At 49.4% G+C, this 16,716-nt stretch overlaps 1 protein-coding gene across 1 annotated transcript in view; it reads right to left on the bottom strand.

Moving 5' to 3' along the window:
• Positions 1 to 12,459: 12,459 nt before the first annotated feature.
• The window catches only part of PROM2 (prominin 2), a 16,415-nt gene continuing 12,158 nt past the window's right edge, over positions 12,460 to 16,716 (bottom strand). Inside the window, exons 16-23 of the mRNA XM_007959520.1 lie at positions 16,389 to 16,460; positions 15,341 to 15,433; positions 14,965 to 15,018; positions 14,554 to 14,634; positions 14,264 to 14,332; positions 13,237 to 13,326; positions 12,878 to 12,984; positions 12,460 to 12,523 (exon numbers count right to left, since the gene is read on the bottom strand). Coding sequence (XP_007957711.1) covers positions 12,460 to 12,523; positions 12,878 to 12,984; positions 13,237 to 13,326; positions 14,264 to 14,332; positions 14,554 to 14,634; positions 14,965 to 15,018; positions 15,341 to 15,433; positions 16,389 to 16,460 — 630 coding nt within the window. The remainder of the gene's footprint in view (positions 12,524 to 12,877; positions 12,985 to 13,236; positions 13,327 to 14,263; positions 14,333 to 14,553; positions 14,635 to 14,964; positions 15,019 to 15,340; positions 15,434 to 16,388; positions 16,461 to 16,716) is intronic.

The raw sequence follows: 16,716 nt of genomic DNA, 5'->3' as shown, positions 1-16,716 counted from the left end.
TAAAGGTGACCTGCTGGCAGTTAGAGCCAGCAGAAAACAGGTAAGGGAAGGAGGACATTCTGACCAGTAGACAGAGAGCTGGCTGTGTGCATATTTGTAAAAACACTCCCTCCATGTACATGCATATTTGCATGGACACAGGTCGGCCTGTGGGCATGGTGGCACAGTGTGTAAGCTATGTAGTACATGTTCATCAGACATTCAGATGTCTGAGCACATGTGGCCTCTGCTGGGTGGGGCATGTGTGTGATGAGCATCCAAGTGTGTGAAACTGGGGTGAGGCACTAAGTTTCTCTCAGACTCTACCCTGCCTGCCTGCCTGGTAGCTAATGGAGGGACCCATAGTAAAAGGAGAGAAAGCACCTTTTCCATGTATCCTGTCACTCAATGTATACAGAGGCCTTTCCAGCTCATCACCTCTGTCAGTCTTCCTGGCACCTCTGGGAGATGGGCCAGGCAGGGAGAGGGTGGCCCCAGCTCTGGGCCAGATTCTTTGGGCAGCTATAAGCCTGCTCTGGGCTGCTTGTTCTCCTTCATTGGTGTAATAGAGGCAGGAGCCTGTCTCTCTCAGGGGCGGAGACTGCAAGGTACTAACTAGTCCAGTATCCATTCTTCTTTATTCACAAAACAAAAACAAAACCCAAACCAGTTACCATCAATTCTATTCCAACTCACAGCATCCCCATGTGTGCAGAGTAGAACTGCCCCAGAGGGTTTTCAATGGCTGTGATCTTTCAAAAACAGATTGCCAGGCCTTTGCTCTATGGCACTTCTAGGTGAGTTCAAGCCACCAATCTTTTAGTCAGCAATGGAACACTTAGCCATTTTACCACCTAGAGACTGCCCTTACAAGACCCCGATTTGATACAGAGTAAATTGGCTCCTTTGTCCTCCCTTCCTTTCAGTCCTGCTGCCTGAACATGACAGATGGGATTCTGGAGGCAGCACTGGACCTTATGGCAGTCTCAAAGATGGGAGCCAGTGCTGGAATCACAGAGCCAAGAGACAGACGGAGCCCAAGACCCCGCTGACCGCAGAGCCCCTGTACCAGCTCTCTACTGCCTCCCTCTGGACTTCTGCAGGAGGGAGAAATGCTGTCAGCCTTGTTTAACTGCTGTTGTTGGGGTATTCTGCTAGAGCAGCCAGACCTAATTCTGGTGCCCTCTTCTTGCTTCCAAAGCAAAACTATCCAAAGCATGCGGGAAGTTCACAGGGCAACAGGACAGATTTAACCCTCTCCTGGACTTCAGGTGATTTTCCTCTCCCTCATTCTTACTCATTTAATTATTCTTTATATCTTTCCCCACCATTATTCCTTGAACCCTTGGTCTGTGCTCTGGTGGTGCATTGCCTAAGGCATTTGACTGCTAACCAATAGGTCAGCAGTTCAAACCCACCAGCTGCTCTGTGGAAGGAAGATGGGGCAATTTACTTCCATAAAGATTTACTGCCTCAGAAACCCAATGGGGGTCAGTGTGAGTCAGAATCGACTCAATGGCAGTGGTTTGGGGCTTTTTCTTTTCTTTTTTGGTTTTATTCTATGCCAGGCTCTTTCTTTGCATTATCTCTCTCCAACCTCCCAACAGCCCCTATTAGCATGTTAGTGGTCACTAAGCTCTTTTAGAAGAAATGGGCATTCATTAATTACTTAAATGATCCATTAAATGATGCCTTCATTGATCGGCCTTCAAGCATAAGACAACCCCTTCCAGCACTCATGCTTCCGCCAACTCCAAGGGCTGTGGAGCCCAGGCTCCAGGTTAGCTGCCCTGTCACTGGCCTCAGGGACTTAACTGAGTAGCACCGGTCATGAGGCTGACCCCAAGCATCTCCACTGTCCAGCTTCTCCACAAACACCTAAGTCTCTCCCGGAGTCCATCCAGCTTCCAGCCAGGACACCCAACATGCCTCTCTCAAAAGCAACACTATGAGGAACAGCAGGGCATGGGGTCTAAGAAGGAGGCACAACAAGGTTGCCTGGGTCCAGGACAACCTCCAAAAACCCCCATTCCTCAGCCAGGTGAGTCCCGCCAGTACTTACCTTGGCCCGATGCATCCTGGGTGCTGAAGGAAACTGTTGCCGTCCTGCCCCCCTCGCAGCCAGCCGAGGAGGAGAACAGGACTGCCGGCTGGCAGCTGCCTCATGTTTGCTTGGACCCAGACGTAATTGTCACTGGCAGCTTCTCACCCGCCCCCTGCCCACCCTTCTTCCCTTCCTTCCTCTCTGCCTGCCTGCCTGCTTGTAATTGCTCCGCCCCTCCAGCCCTCCTCCTCTGCCTCCTCTCTCTCTCTTTCTCCTCTCCCTCTCTGTCCCTCTCCCTCCTTCTCTCTCCTCTCTCTTTCCACCCTCCTTTCTTTCTCCTGATCCCTTTTTCTCCCTGTCTGTCTCATACATATATGTATGCACACATGCACATACACTTATTTACATATTTTCAGTTTCCCTCCCATGCTTCATGTCCCCACTCTGTGTCTATGACTCCCAATACTGACCTCTCAGTCTGTCTAAGTCCCTCTGCCTGGCTGTCCTGCCTCTCTCCTGTCCTGTTACTGGGTGTCTTTCTCTGTGCCTCTCCCTGTCTTTTCTTTCTCTCCACACCCACACACACACACACACACACACACACACACACATACACACACACTCTGCTCCTCCTCTCTCTCCTCTTGGTTGCCGCCTGGGAGAGGGGTTGATGGAGGCTCCAGGGCACGTGTTCCTGCCCCAAAAGGGGTGGACATGGGCAGCAGTCCAGCTTGGAGAGCCCCTCAGGGGCACTTTGCAAAACAAGCCATATACTCCTCTACTCCCTACCCCCTCTGAGACTGAGTGATCCTCTGATCTTTCCCTTTTAAAGGTTCCTGAGTACAGCTGAGAGCCATCAAGGTCCAGATGGACAGACAACTGAGGTCACAGAGAAGTGTCTGGCTCAGGCATGAGAGAAGGATCTCCCCAATGTCCCTCTTGCTGCCCAACAGACAGGTCACCCTCTAACCACCCCTGGCATCTGAAGCATCCTCCCAACAAGGACTTACTCTGGGTGCATGACTCCCTAATGGTCTTATAGATGGGAGTTCACAGCCTAGAGAGGGTGATAGTCACTAGGGGCCACATCATACAAATGGCACTCAGGTCTCCTAAGAGCCTGAGTTGATCCACACCTGAGTACCAAATTGCCAGATCACATTGGGCATGCTTGAGAGATCACCCTGATCTCCTGTAGGGGGCAGTAGTGCAAGGTTGCAGGACCATAGGCATCCCAGGGAGAAGTCAGCCTTCCCGCATCCCAGAAGGGGAGGATTCTGGGCATTTATTTGCTCAGCCCCCAGGGAAACTACCCAGGTGCCAGGTGCCCTGAAACCTCTACCAAGTTTCCCTTTGCAGTGCCACAGGGAGCCAGCCTATGCCAGTGGTTCCCATGGAAACAGAGCCCTGAGACACCCCTCCCCCACATTGTGTGCATAAGAGCACACAAGCACACACATGCCCATCTCTTTCTCTCTGTCTCTCTCCCTTTCTCCAGCCACTTAGTGCAACTTTGAGATTCTCAGGGACAAAAATAGCCTAGAATTGTTGACCCACTGAGACAGAGGAGTAGGCAGGCAGCCCAGGTGTTTGGCCCAGTTGGATATCCAGGAAAGAAGGGGGCCCATGGGACCCTAAAGTTCCAGCCTACACTGCATCCTGGAAAGCCCTTCCTGTAGGAATTAGCATTGGAAGCCAAACTCCCTGGCTGTGGAGAGAAGGGGATCTGCCTGGGGAGATAGCATGTCCTCACCTGGTCTCCTCCCACCAAAACGGCACTGCTCCTTTGCCTGAGTTAGCTCCCACAAGCAGGGCCTTGTCAGGCACTGTCAGTGTTCACGGTGGTCTTGGGAGGAAGTTGTCTGTAGACAATGGAAGTGAGACCTGGAAAAGTTCAAGGATTTCCCTGGGTTCATAGGCTTAAAAGTGACAAAGCTGGGACATAAAGCCTGTTCCTTCCATTTCAAAATGAGAACTGTGTGGATGATCTCTCTCCCTTCAACCAGTTATGTACTCAGGTTTTACATACCCAGCTTGAAAACATACAGGTAATAAAGAAACTTGCTTGGTTAAAGACACCATGTTTTGTAAAGTAAATGCAAAAATAAGGGGAACCCCCCCATGAGATGGAGCAACACAGTGGCTGCAACAATGGACCCAAAGATACCAACAATATGAAGATGGCATGGGACCAGCAATATTGCCTTCTGTTACACGTAAGGCCACTGTGGAAGTCAAGGCTGTGCAGCACTAAAGAACCAAGACAGCCACCATGAATCGGGGCCAAATAGGTGGCAACTGACAAGAAGCAACAAAGAAAATTCGTCAATCACACTGTTCAGGGCAGGCCCATCCTTACTCATGGCAACAGTCTGAAGAGTTTGGCCTAGAGAAGGCCACCCGCAAACTAGCACTACCCTCTGTGGAAAATCATGCACCCCACCACTTGGCACACTCTGAAATTCCACTATTAAGAGATTCCTTCTTTGGAGTTAACAAGCTGGGACAAAACAGGCTCAGGACTATTGCCCTCCCCTCCCAGGCCCAGCCAGGGAACCTCCCACTGTAGCTGCCAGCCAGCGGATCTTGCCTCATAAAACACAGATTTAGGAAGTGTGCGCCCTGCCGTGTTCCTTGTCCACCGCTGCTCTGCCCCCTTCATGTCCCTTTCCTCTCTCAGCCTCCCTCAGGGCTTGCTAGAGCCCAGGCACTTCCAGCTGGTTCCTCCTCGGGGCTGTGGGGGACACAGGCATGGAAGGCAGATGAGGTGTGGGCATATGCATATCAGAGAATTTTTCTCAGGAGAATCTTAGATTTTCCAAAGATGTTCCGGAAGAGTATCAGACCCAAAAAAGGTTAAGAAAGGCTGCAGGAGGACCTCACCTTGTCAGCCATGAGCATTTCAGTCTGACGGGTTTCAGCTGTGGTTTTCCTCCCACAGGGCGGGGGGAGCCAGGGCAAGGAATAAAATGGAAGTAGAAGAAGAAGGGATCGTTTCAAGCCTGGATGTGGGTTGAGTTTCCTTATATTACAACATAAGAGCGTGGCATGTTGAGAGGAGGCAGTGGCAAGCCATTCTAGCTCACTTGGAGTCCCTAAGTGGTGCAGTTAATGCAGGTGGCTGCTAACCAAAAGGTTGGAGGTTCGAGTCCACTTAGAGGCATCTGGGAAGAAAGTCCTGGCAATCTACTTCTGAAAAATTAGCCATTAAAAACCCTATGGATGATTGTTCTAAAGAGTATTTACTCTCCGGTGTTACTGTCTGTCTACAGTTTGGCTGAAAGCTGAGCCACTGGAGTAAGTTCACTTTTAGACCCCAAAGGTACCTAAGGGCCATACTCTCAGGGGTTCCACTAGTCTCTGTCAGACCAGTAAACCTGGTCTTTCTTTCTTTTTTTTTAAATCATTTTGAGTTTTGTTCCACAGTTTTCTCCCACTCTATCCAGGATCTCCTGTTTTAATACCTTCAGAGTGATTGGTGGTGGTAGCCAGGTACCATCTCACTCTTCTGGTCTCAAGGTTGAAGCTGAGGTTCCAATGGCCCAGTAGTTCCTTGGATAGATTGTTTCTCAAAATGACAGCATTTGTTCATGGATAGAGCTCAGAAGGCAGGAAGGGATAGGAAAGAAGGACAAAGGGAAATGGTGACCACAGGGAGGAATTGGGAAGAGTACTGTTATGTTGTGGGGATTGCAATCAGTGGCCCAAAACAAAATATGTATAAACTGTTAAGTGGAAGATCAATTTGCTCTGTAAACTTTCCAATCACAACAAAAAGTAAAAAAAAAAAAAAAGAAAAAAACCCCTATGGAGCATAGTTCTACTCTGACACACATGGGGTTGCCATGAGTTGAAATCAAAGTGGTGTCAACTGCTTTGTTTTAGAGGGGATTTTTTAGTGGTCCTTACTCTCTCTCTGTCTCTCTCTGTCTGTCTGTCTGTCTCTCTCTCTCTCTCCCTCTCTCACCCCCCCCCCACACACACACACAGCCCAGGCCTTTTCTTTGGTTGAGTCCTGGCTCTACCCACCCCTGATAGAAGGCCCACAAGAGAGACAGCCATCTGATAGTTTCAGAGTTTGGGCCACTTGCCCTAACAGGAGCCCCTGCCTGTGAGGAAGGCTCCTCTGAGAGGAGTTGGGTCTCACCATGCTTGTCAAACACGTCTCCACAGGAGCTCAAGAACTTCTGTTGCCCAAAAGTTCTCCTCTGGATGCCATAACACTCAAAAAGTGTCACCACAACACTGACCCAGCATAGCTTGTGTAATTGGAAAGCAACCTAATTTCTGTCTTCCACTGGCCCTTTAAATCTTCTCCACAAGCTACCCCTTGCTTGTCTGAATGCAAACATGGCAGGCCCAGGACATTTCCTGCTAGGCAAATGCAGTCACTTCACATCCCACAACAGTCTCAGCTTGAGTCCAGGCCCACGACATTGTCAACTCTCTTGCTCTGAAATCAAAGCCCCTCCCAGCCCAGGGCAGGCCTGATAGGATAGGGGTCAGGGTCTATGGTCAGCCTCCAGCTGGAACTGTTCCTGGAGCTGCTCTCTCGGGTTGATGGAGGTTTAAAACTACTTCTTCCTCTTGTGACCACCTCTAAGAGTCCTCTGAGCCTAGGGCATTTCACATGGACCTCAGGGAGGCAAGAAGCACCAACAGCCAGTGGCACCTCTATTTTCTCTCCATTAAGGTCTGTTCACTCTCTAGGAAGTCTCCTAGAAATGGGCCTAAGAGACTCTACACCAACTCTCTCACAAGATGCCCTCATATGGGCCATGAGAAACAAGACTTTTGCTATGAACCCTCTCTTTAACTCCACCATCAAAGCAGCCAGCCTGTCTCTCACCCCCCCAAATTTTGCAGGCGAGTGTGAAGTATCAGTCCACTGGATTCCTCAAACTTCAGGGGACACCTTGAAGCCCCATCTTCTGGCTTGAAGTGAAGGAAAGGAATCCTATTCCTCCCCTTGGGCTCAGCTCACCTCACCAAGTTCCCCTTCTCTAAACTCAACACATAACTCCTTGGTACCCTCATTGGGAGTCGGGGTTTAGACCACCTCTTCCCTAAAGTCTACATCATGCATGAGCAGGGGTCAACACAGGAGCAAGGTCATCTCTGTGCACACACCTCACCTTCCTCCTCCCTCAGGCTGCAATGCTCAGTTGTGTTTATAAGATAGATGAATAAGAACTGCTCCAGGAGTGGCCCATCCAGGGAAGAGCAAGGAAGGATTGGGAACCATGGAAAAGGGGCTCCATTCCAGCAGTAGGTGATAAGTGAATTAAGCTGGCCAGTAGCCTCTTGGTTCAGTCCCTGGCTTCAGGCTTGGAGAGACAGTAGGTAACCCTGGCTCTGGGAGCGTAGAGAAGCAGGACACTGCCCATGACCACCCACAGCAGGACCTCAGGTTGATCCCAGAGAAATCAGATATCACCTAGAAGGCCACAGTTATCAATTTATTCCTTGGGTGAGTACCGTCCTTTCTTCTCAGCCCATAGCCAGTCTCTGTGCCTTAGTTCTTTCAATTGTAAAATAGGTTAATAGCAATGTCCACATCTCAGTTAATTCATGTAAAGTGCATACCACAATTCCTAGATTATATTTAAACTCAATAAATAAATGTTACCTCTCATTGTTTGTCCCCTCAGGTAGTCAGGGTATGCTCTTGTCCCAGCCATGTGCTTTTCTCTTTATACAGTCACCTGGGACCTCAGATGCGCTAGTCCGTGTGGTATTTCCTTGACAAGATCTGCCACTCGTGGCTCACAGGGCCTTTTACTGTGGGATGGCCAAGTTGGAATGTCTGGCAGAGTTCCCAGGGCCCCCAATCTGTCATCCCTCCTGACATAGGGACAGCAAGAACATTTGGATCAAGTCTCCTTGGAGACAAAGGCCTCCCTCCCACACATCCACAGGGAATGAAGACCAGCAATACATGCTGGTGGAAACCTTCAGGGCCACCAAAATCAGGAGACCTGAATTCCAAGCCTGGCTGGGCTTCAATATACGTGACCTTGAACAAGCCACCTAACTCTATAAGCTTCAGTTTGCTCAACCATGAAACAAGGATGATCCTTCCGACACCCTTCAGGGACTGCCATGATGACAGATGAGACTGGGGCCATGAAGGGGCTTTGTTAAATGTAAAGTTATATTATACAATACAGTAGTATTAGCATTTTAGGACTCCAATGTTTTAAAACCTAAAACATGGTTTTTAGGTGGCTGTTTCTGTCTCTTTGTCAACTGCTGGAGTTGGAATACCCCTATTCCCAGGCTACCAGTGCCAACAACAATGGTCTCCAAACTAAGTTCCTTTGAAAAGCCAGTGTTCAAGTGGCTGAACCAAGGTTTCCAGATACTAAATGCAAAATTGAAAGTGTCAGCCTTTTCCCAATTCAAATGGGGCAAAATCAACATTAATTTGTTAAGATCACTACATCTGATAATGGTGAACTAGGTAATTTGGACCAAATTCCCAGATGAAAACAACTAAAAGAGCTGCACAGAATATTTTTTTAGTCTGATTTGATGGCACTGGGGAAGCAAACAGGCAGGAAATATCACAAAGCTAAGATTAGGAAAAAAAGGGAACCCAGAGATATGCCTGGCATCTGGGGCTACTACTGTCTCCTTAAGAGAGTCCACTGAATCCACAAGATACTGCTAATATGATGAGCTGAGATTTTAATAGTCTCTGGGGCAAAGATGGCAAAAACGAGGCCCACCAAGAGGAAGGAGTGGCTGGCAAATCTTTCATGCCTTTGGTTGGGACCGCAAAGGGCTTCACCATACGAATAGATTGAGCTAGAAATAGATTAACCCTCCAAGAGACTACAACCCAGCTCCAAACTGTCCCTGAGGAGGATTTAAACGATACCGGTTTACTTGCATGCCATGCCTCCTGGCAGAAGTAAACCTAAATCCTCTTGGAGGACGATAACTTCACCCTAAAACAAAACAAAACAAAAAAAACTCACTGCCATCGAGTCGATTCTAACTCATAGAAACCTCTATGGGGTTTTCAAGGCAGTAAATATTTATGAAAGTACATTGCTCTATCTTTATTTCACAGAGTGGCTGGTGAGTGTGAACCACCAACCTTCTGGTTAGCAGTCAAATGCCTTAGACACTATGCCACCAGAGTTCCCAAACTTTACCTTAGGTCTCAATTTTTTCTACAGGTTTTCAGATACAATGTGTGGTATTTAACTTAAAAAAAGTGCTAGGTATATAAGGAGACAAAGAAAAAAGCAACAAAAGCCAAGAGAAAAAGGAGACACTAGAAACAGACCAATTGAGAACTCTATATAAGGGAGTTATTAAACTTTAAAATACCCATGCTTAGTATGTTCAAATATATAAAAGGTAGACAATTTTGATAAAGAACTAGAAATGATTTTTGTAATTGTTCAATTTCAATTTCTTTTATAACATCAATTGCATTTCTTTTCATTTTTATTGTGATTTGAGTGAAAGTTTATAGAGCAAATTCATTTTCCACACAGCAGTTCATACACATTGTTTCATGACACTGACTGAATTCCCCACAGTGTAACAGCTCTCTTCCCACTTCCTCCCTGTAGTTACCTCTTCCCTGTGTTCTTCCCTCCCATGCACTCTCACCTCTCTCCTCATCCCACCCCCAGCTATCTCCCTGCACAAACACTGCCCTTCTGTTCTCCCACAATTGATCACTCCAAGTAGTGTATCTACCTGATATAAATGTTCACCCTATATACCTGTCTATTGTTTGGCTGGAAGCCACAGGAGTGAATTCAGTTCTAGAGCTGAAGGGTAACTAGAGGCCACAGTCTCAGGGGTCTCACCAGGCTCTATCAGACCAGCAAACCTGGTCTTTTTTATGATTTTGAGTTTTGTACCACATTGTTCCCTCACTCTATTCAGGATCTCTTGCACTGATCTTCTGAATAGTTGACTGTGGTAGCTGGGCACCATCTAGTTCCTCTGGTCTCATGGTCATATAGGCTGAGGATCACATGGTCCACTAGTCCCTTGGGCTAATTGTTTCCATGTATCTTTGCTTTTCTGCATTCTGCTCTGCTCTGGAGGAGAGACTCAGCATTGCATCTATATGGCCACTTGCGAGCTTTTAAGACCCTAGTTGTTACCAAAGTAGGATGTAGAAGAATGTTATTGTAAAGTATGTTATGCCAATTGAGCTTGATATAACATCAACTGCATTCTTAAAATGTAGGGTGCTACTTCCCATGCACAGATCAAAAGATGAGTATCAAGTAAAAACCTCTGGGCAAAGCCAAAAACAGGATCATATACATTCAAGGATGCTTGTTTGTGAATGAGTTTGCAGTAGTGACAATAGATTGCATATGCCCTATACTAATCTCTAGCAGCTAATTTATCTCTGGTTTATAAGATGCAATTAAAAATAGACATGCCCTGAAACTCAGCAGACCGCAACCATAAAATTTTTTTCCCTTTGAGAACAGAGATCCAGCTCCTATTTCCCTTGTATCTGCCTGGACCATTGCTCCACTCCTGGCCTATAGCATGGCAAAAAATAGCAGCTCCTGTCTGGTGAGCATTTGTTTTTTGTGAGGCCCCTGCAAGCACTTTCCATGCATCATCACATTTAATTTTCATAACCTTTTGGGTGGTTGTTGTTAGATGCCATCAAGTCGGTTCTGACTCATAGCAACCCTCTGTACAACAGAACAAAACACGCCCAGTCCTGTGCCACCCTCACAATCACTGTCATGCTTGAGCCCATCATTGCAGCCACTAGGCTAAGATTATTTCCCCCATTTTACAAATGGAGAAACTGAGGTTTAGAGGACCTAAGTAACAAGGTAGCAAAGTGTCAGAGCCAGAATGTGAACCCAGGTCTGTCTGCTTCTGACTACCTGCTCCCATGCCCTTTCTGCTGACTTCTTGGAAAATTCCTGGATGTCTGTAGTTAGGGAAGACCTTGGGATTCTCCTCTCCATAAATACTCATTAAATGCCAGTTGTGTACAGTGCCCCAGACTAGGAGATCTTGTTTCAAGGACTCACGACCAAGGCTTAGGAAAGTGACAACACTTTAATGTATCTGATGTCCCATCCATCTTCTCTTCTTTTTCCTCCTCCTCTTCCTTGTTTCCATAACTCAGGGTCCAGCAGGAGGGCGCAGGGATGGGATGGGGATGACCCAGGCCACATGCACAGGACAGAAGGTATAAGGGCAAAAGTGCAACATCCTGTTCTGGCCACAAGGTCCCTCCCTGGAAAGCTGGGTGGGGGCTGTGGAAGATGCTAGATTCCAGAGAGACAAGGGGGAGTTCCTTCTCAGGCTCCATGTCCCAGTTCCCTTCCTAGGAGGGAACTAATGGACAGTAGTGCTGTGTCTAATGCAGGATGCAGGCATGAGGCTGGGTCTTCACAGACACGCCTCTCTCACTCCAGCTGGGGCGGCGGGGGGGGGGGGGGCAATAAACTCAGGCTGCAGTCGAGGCCTTGGGACAATGCAGGGTCAATGGCTATGAGGCAGAGTCTGCAACCAGGCCCTGGAATGGACACAAGCTTCCTCCACAAGCCCAGGCCTAGGCCATGTCAGCCACTCACCTGCTTGGTGACTTTATCAGATTACTCTCCTTGGGCAGGAGAGGTCTCTGCAAGCCAGCAAGGTAAGATAAAGATAAGGTAAAGATAAGGATAAGGTAAAGAGAGGACAAGGCAGGGGGTGGGGATGCTTCCCTGGGGGTAAGAAGCAAGGGCTGGTGGGGAGGGACCAGATGTGAAGTGGGGGCAAGGGGGAAGGCCAGATGAAGACAAGGGGCAAGGGGCTTAGACAGGAATAGGGGCAGGGAGAGGGGCAAATGGTGATAAGAGGGGCTGGACTGGGTCTCTTCCACCCAAGAGTCTTGGAAAGGGGTTGTAAGAAATAGAACAGGTTCTACCTGGTGCTGACATAGTACAGCAAAGGGACACATGGAAGAACCTGTTGGCTTCTTAGTTCAATAGAATTAACTGTGTTTTTGAGCATGAATGGAGGAGGATCAGAAAGGGGATGGAAAGGGAACAGGCGAGATGGGGCCAGGTGGGGGCGGGGGGGACAATCCATCCTGGGCATCAATCCAGCCTGGGCGTCAGTCTGGGCTCTGCAGAAATCCAAACCCAGACTAAATCAAAGGGGGAAGAGCTCTTGTCTCTGGACAGGTAGCTCCAGGGACATCACTGTGCAATCAGCAAACATCTCTGTCATGGATAACAAGGAAACAGGTGGGGGAGAGCAAGGCTCAGGCCTGTCAGTCCAGTGTTTGCCCAGTTTGTTGGGCCAGGCCCAATACCCAGACCCTGACAAGGCTGCACATCTTCCAGTCCTCCTGGGGCCCCAAGACTCAAGATTCCAACCCAGTACCATTCCTCTCTGAGGAGGTATAAAAAGGATTTGAAAACTCACCCACTGTGGTGCTACAGTTTCAGGGAGGTGACGCGGGGGATGTGGAAGAGCTGTGTCTCTTCAGAGCTGGTGGAGCTGTGGCATCCGCAGAAAGAAAGTGAGGCCCCAGCCACAGGCCCTCAGCCCTGGACACAGGGACAAAGCCCAGAGCCCCGATTTTCCTTCCTGAGAAGTCCTCCAGGGGATTGGAAGAGGTCCAAGAAGCTATGTAGGGGTGGATGTATTGCAGCAAGGATATGGGACAGATATATGGGAGAACTCTTTGATCCTGGAGCTCCTGAGACTGTGTGGCTCTTCAAGACTTAGCCATGAGCATCCTCTGCCTGGGAGGTGTCAGGAGTGGGTTGTGCTAGGGGGCTGGGGCCTGGCAGCTGGAGGGACTCCATTATGAGCCTCTACTGCCCACAGGGATCCTGATAGCCCCCTCACCTGAGACGTTTCCGGATGGGGCGGAAGTATTTGGAGGTCTTGACAGCAAAGACAATGCTTGGGATCAAGAAGAAGGTGCACCAAGCCAGGCAGAACCAGAAGGCATTCTGGAACATGGGTCAGGGTGGGGGAGTCAGTCTACCCTGGCTGGAAAGAGACTCCTTCCCACCTTTTTGCCCCTAGCCATTGCCACCGGTTCAATGAGGGGCACAGAGAAGGGGTAATTAAAGCTAAAGAGGGCTTTGGGGACAGAATGGGGTGCAGGTCTGGAAAGCAGGAGCCCTGCCTTGCCTCATGGCCTGCTCACACCACTCCTGCTATGGGAGCATCAATGTCCAGATGAACCAGGGGACACTCACCCAGGGGTCAGCCATCATGTCACATAGGATCACACGACCATTGTCCAGGGCTCCGGAGAGGGGCTGGCAGGTGGCTATGTGATGAGTCACCTGTGGTGTCAAAATGAGGCAGGTACATGCAAGACACCTAGGTCCACAGTGTACACCCATACTCAGAGAGAGACTTATAGAGACTCACATAGGCCCAGGGACACAACTGGGTGCTAGGACACAGTTGTACACAGACACAAAGAGGCAGATACATATAGAGACCCCTGGATACAGGTATAGGAGCTCTGGTGGCGTAGTGCCTAAGGTATTTAATTGCTAGCCAGAAGGCTGGCAGTTCAAACCCACTAGCCACTCCACGGAAGGAAGATTGGGCAATCTACTTCTGTAGAGATACCACCTTGGAAAGCCAAGAGGGGGTCGCTATGAGTCGGGATCAACTCGACAGCAGTGAGTTTGGTTTCATTTTGGTCTGGATACAGGTACACAGAGTGACAGGGACACAGGCTCATTGCTCAGCTCCTACCCTTTTTATCCTATTCACTAACCTGTGTGTCTAACTCTGTGCTTTAAGTCACATTTTTACTGAAGAGCAATGTGCATGCATGCACAGATGTGTTATGTGTATACACATGTGTACATACATACATGCTCATATGTTCATGTGCACATACATACACACACAAAGACACTCAGGATTCAGCAAGACTCCCTGCAGACCCGGTATGAGTGCCTAGACAGCTTCTAGAGGCTGTGGTCAGCAAGGACTCCAGGAGGAGGCAGAATTTGAGGGCTGGGTTAGCCTCAGAACAAGCTATGCAATGGGGTCAGCATAGGAAGGGCATGGGGCAGCAGCAGAAGCTGGGTGGGCAGAGCAAGCAGGGGCTTCAGATGCCAGATTTGGGAGTTTGAGTTCAATTTTGAAGGCACAAAGCACCCTCAAAGAGTTCCAGGGGGCAAGGAAGGGCACAGTTGGTGCCACTAGAGGTAGATGATTAGTAGTTGCTTGGAGGACAGGCAGGGTCTGAGCTCCACTCACCTCCTCTCTCACCCAGGCCACATACTGGGAGAAGTAGCCCATCTCCCGGGTCAGGTAACACTGACTTTCCTGCAGGGAAGAAAGGAGGTCTGGGCTGGCAGGGGCCCCATGAACCAGCACTGTCCCCCGATACCTGGCACTATCAGGATAGGCGTAAGGCTTTCCTAGGAGCCATGGTGAGGGAGCAGGGCTGGAGGAGAAGCCTGGGCTGGGAGCTCTGTGTGCCTCAGCACCCCCAACTGCCTCCAGCCCTGAGGCAACCTCTGCCACTTCCCACTGCATCCACTCACATTCCTCAGGATACGGGTGGCCCAGGCAGGAAGTTCTTGTTTCAGGTAAGTGGCATTGTTCAGGATGGCTGAAGTTTCTGACTAGGGGAGGGGAGAGGGGCTCAACTCAGGGCCCTGCTCAGTCAAGGGGCAGCCACTCATTCAATCATTCACTCACTAACTCAACATAAAACACACATACTCACTTTAGGGGGGTGGGGCTAGGCCCCGAGGACACAGGCCAAAGACTGGTCCTCAAGGATTTAGCCATCCTCCCTCATCTTCTTCCCATCCCCACCCTCAACTTCCAGTGGGTCTGGCCAGAACAGTCCAGGTCCCAAGCCAGCTAGGCCCTCCCTTCCTGCCTCCTTTTGCTGCCCATCATGGTAGAGACCTGTTCCCCCCAATCCATCCCCCTCCCTCAGCAGCCACCTGGAGATTTGGGGTGGAGGACGCCAGGGCCCTGACACTGCGGTTGAGCCTTGCCTGCAAAGAGAGGTTAGGGATGGTTAGAGGAAAGGAGGGTTAGGGAGGAAGAGGTTGTCAGGTACATACTTCCTCTCTTGCTGACCCTAAAACAACAAGAGCCTCATTGCTGTCAAGTCAATTCTGACTCATGGCAACCCCCAATGTGTTACAGAGTAGAACTGATCCATAGGGTTTTGTGACTGTAATCTGTTATGGAAGCAGATCACCAGGACTTTCTTCCATGGCACTGCCTGATGGGCTCAAACTGCCAACCTCTAGGTCAGTAGTGGAATACCAACTGTTTGCATCATCCCCAGGCTCCCTGAACCCTCAAACTTACCACCAGCATCTGTTGGGGGAGGACCCTCTCCTGATAGAGGCTTCTAAGTGTGAGGGCCTCCTCCTGTAGCTGCTGCCCCAGCACAGAATTGCCCTGGGGTGGGGGTGGGGAGGGACAGAGATCAGAATGGCACCCTGCCCAGGGCACATCAGGCTTTGCCACTGGATCTTTTTCCAAGCCTTTTCCAGGTACACTGAGGTGAAGTGGAGAGTCCTGGACCCAGAGGCAGGAAGCTGTGAGTTCCAGGGAGTGAACTGAGGGCATGGGCACTTAAGCCCAAGTTCCAGTCCTGGCATCAGCTATAGAGCCTGTCTGAGGTGCAGCTCATACTGCAGAGGGAGAGGGATATCTATGAGATATATGTTGGAGAGAACCTTTAAACTCCAAATATTTATAAACACAAAATGCTACTTTTTCCTGATTGAGTTTAAGCTCCTTAAAGCAACTGTCATGATATCTGATTCATTGCTCTGTCCTCGTAGCACCTATCCCAGTGCAACCCGCAGGCAGTGTCCAATTAGAAGGCTTGCCCAAATGTGTGATGTCCGACGGTTACTTCATCTGGTTCATACAGCCCTGTGAGGCAAAAGTGTTCCATTCCACATTTTAAAAAGCCAGCTGCCATTGATTCAAACCTGGCTCCTGGTACCCCCACGTGTGTCAGAGAAGAACTGCGCACACAGGGTTTTCAAAGGCTGATTTTTCAGAAGTACATCACCAGGTCTTTCTCCTGAGGTGCTCTGGGTGAACTTAAACCACTAACCTTCCAGTTAGCAGCTGAGCACGTTAACTACTCCCTATTCTATTAGGCCTAGAGATGTTGAGTGATTTGCCCAAGGCCACACAGCTGGTCAGTGGCAGAACTTGTGGCAGAACTTATGCTGCAAAACTCTCAGGTCCAATCACAAGGTTAGGAGCCTGGGTGCGGAGGGGGTCTCGATCCCTTGCCTTTGTTCCCTCCCTTCCCTCCAAGCACCCCAACTCTCTCCAGGCTCCCAGGCCTCCCTCGGACTCCTGCCCTCTAGTGAGCACTCAGCACTCCTCTCACTTGGGCCCGGGCAAGTCCTTCCAGCTCCTGGACCAGTTTCTTCATGTTGGTTTTCACCACGGGCTTCTGGATCTGGGGGCAGACAGGAGAAGCCATCATGGGGATGAACTTTGCTCCCCCAGCCTCCACCTCTGCCTAACTTCAGCCCTCAAATTTCTAGCCCTGTCAAAACTGCCCCACGCCAGCTCAGAGCTCAGTCTATGGTGACACATCAGTCACAGTGGGCTTGGCCTGAAACTGCGAAATATATCAAACATTTCCCATCGTGGTTGGGAATATGTGTGTGTGAGTGTGTGTGTATGTGTGTATATACATATATATATACATA

Source organism: Orycteropus afer, unplaced genomic scaffold (genome assembly GCF_000298275.1).
Source record: "Orycteropus afer afer isolate SDZICR_OR568_19922 unplaced genomic scaffold, OryAfe1.0 scaffold00017, whole genome shotgun sequence".
In the NCBI taxonomy this organism is placed as follows: Eukaryota; Metazoa; Chordata; class Mammalia; order Tubulidentata; family Orycteropodidae; genus Orycteropus; species Orycteropus afer.
The sequence above is the reverse complement of the archived record's forward strand: the minus strand, read 5'-3'. Positions and strand labels throughout refer to the sequence as shown.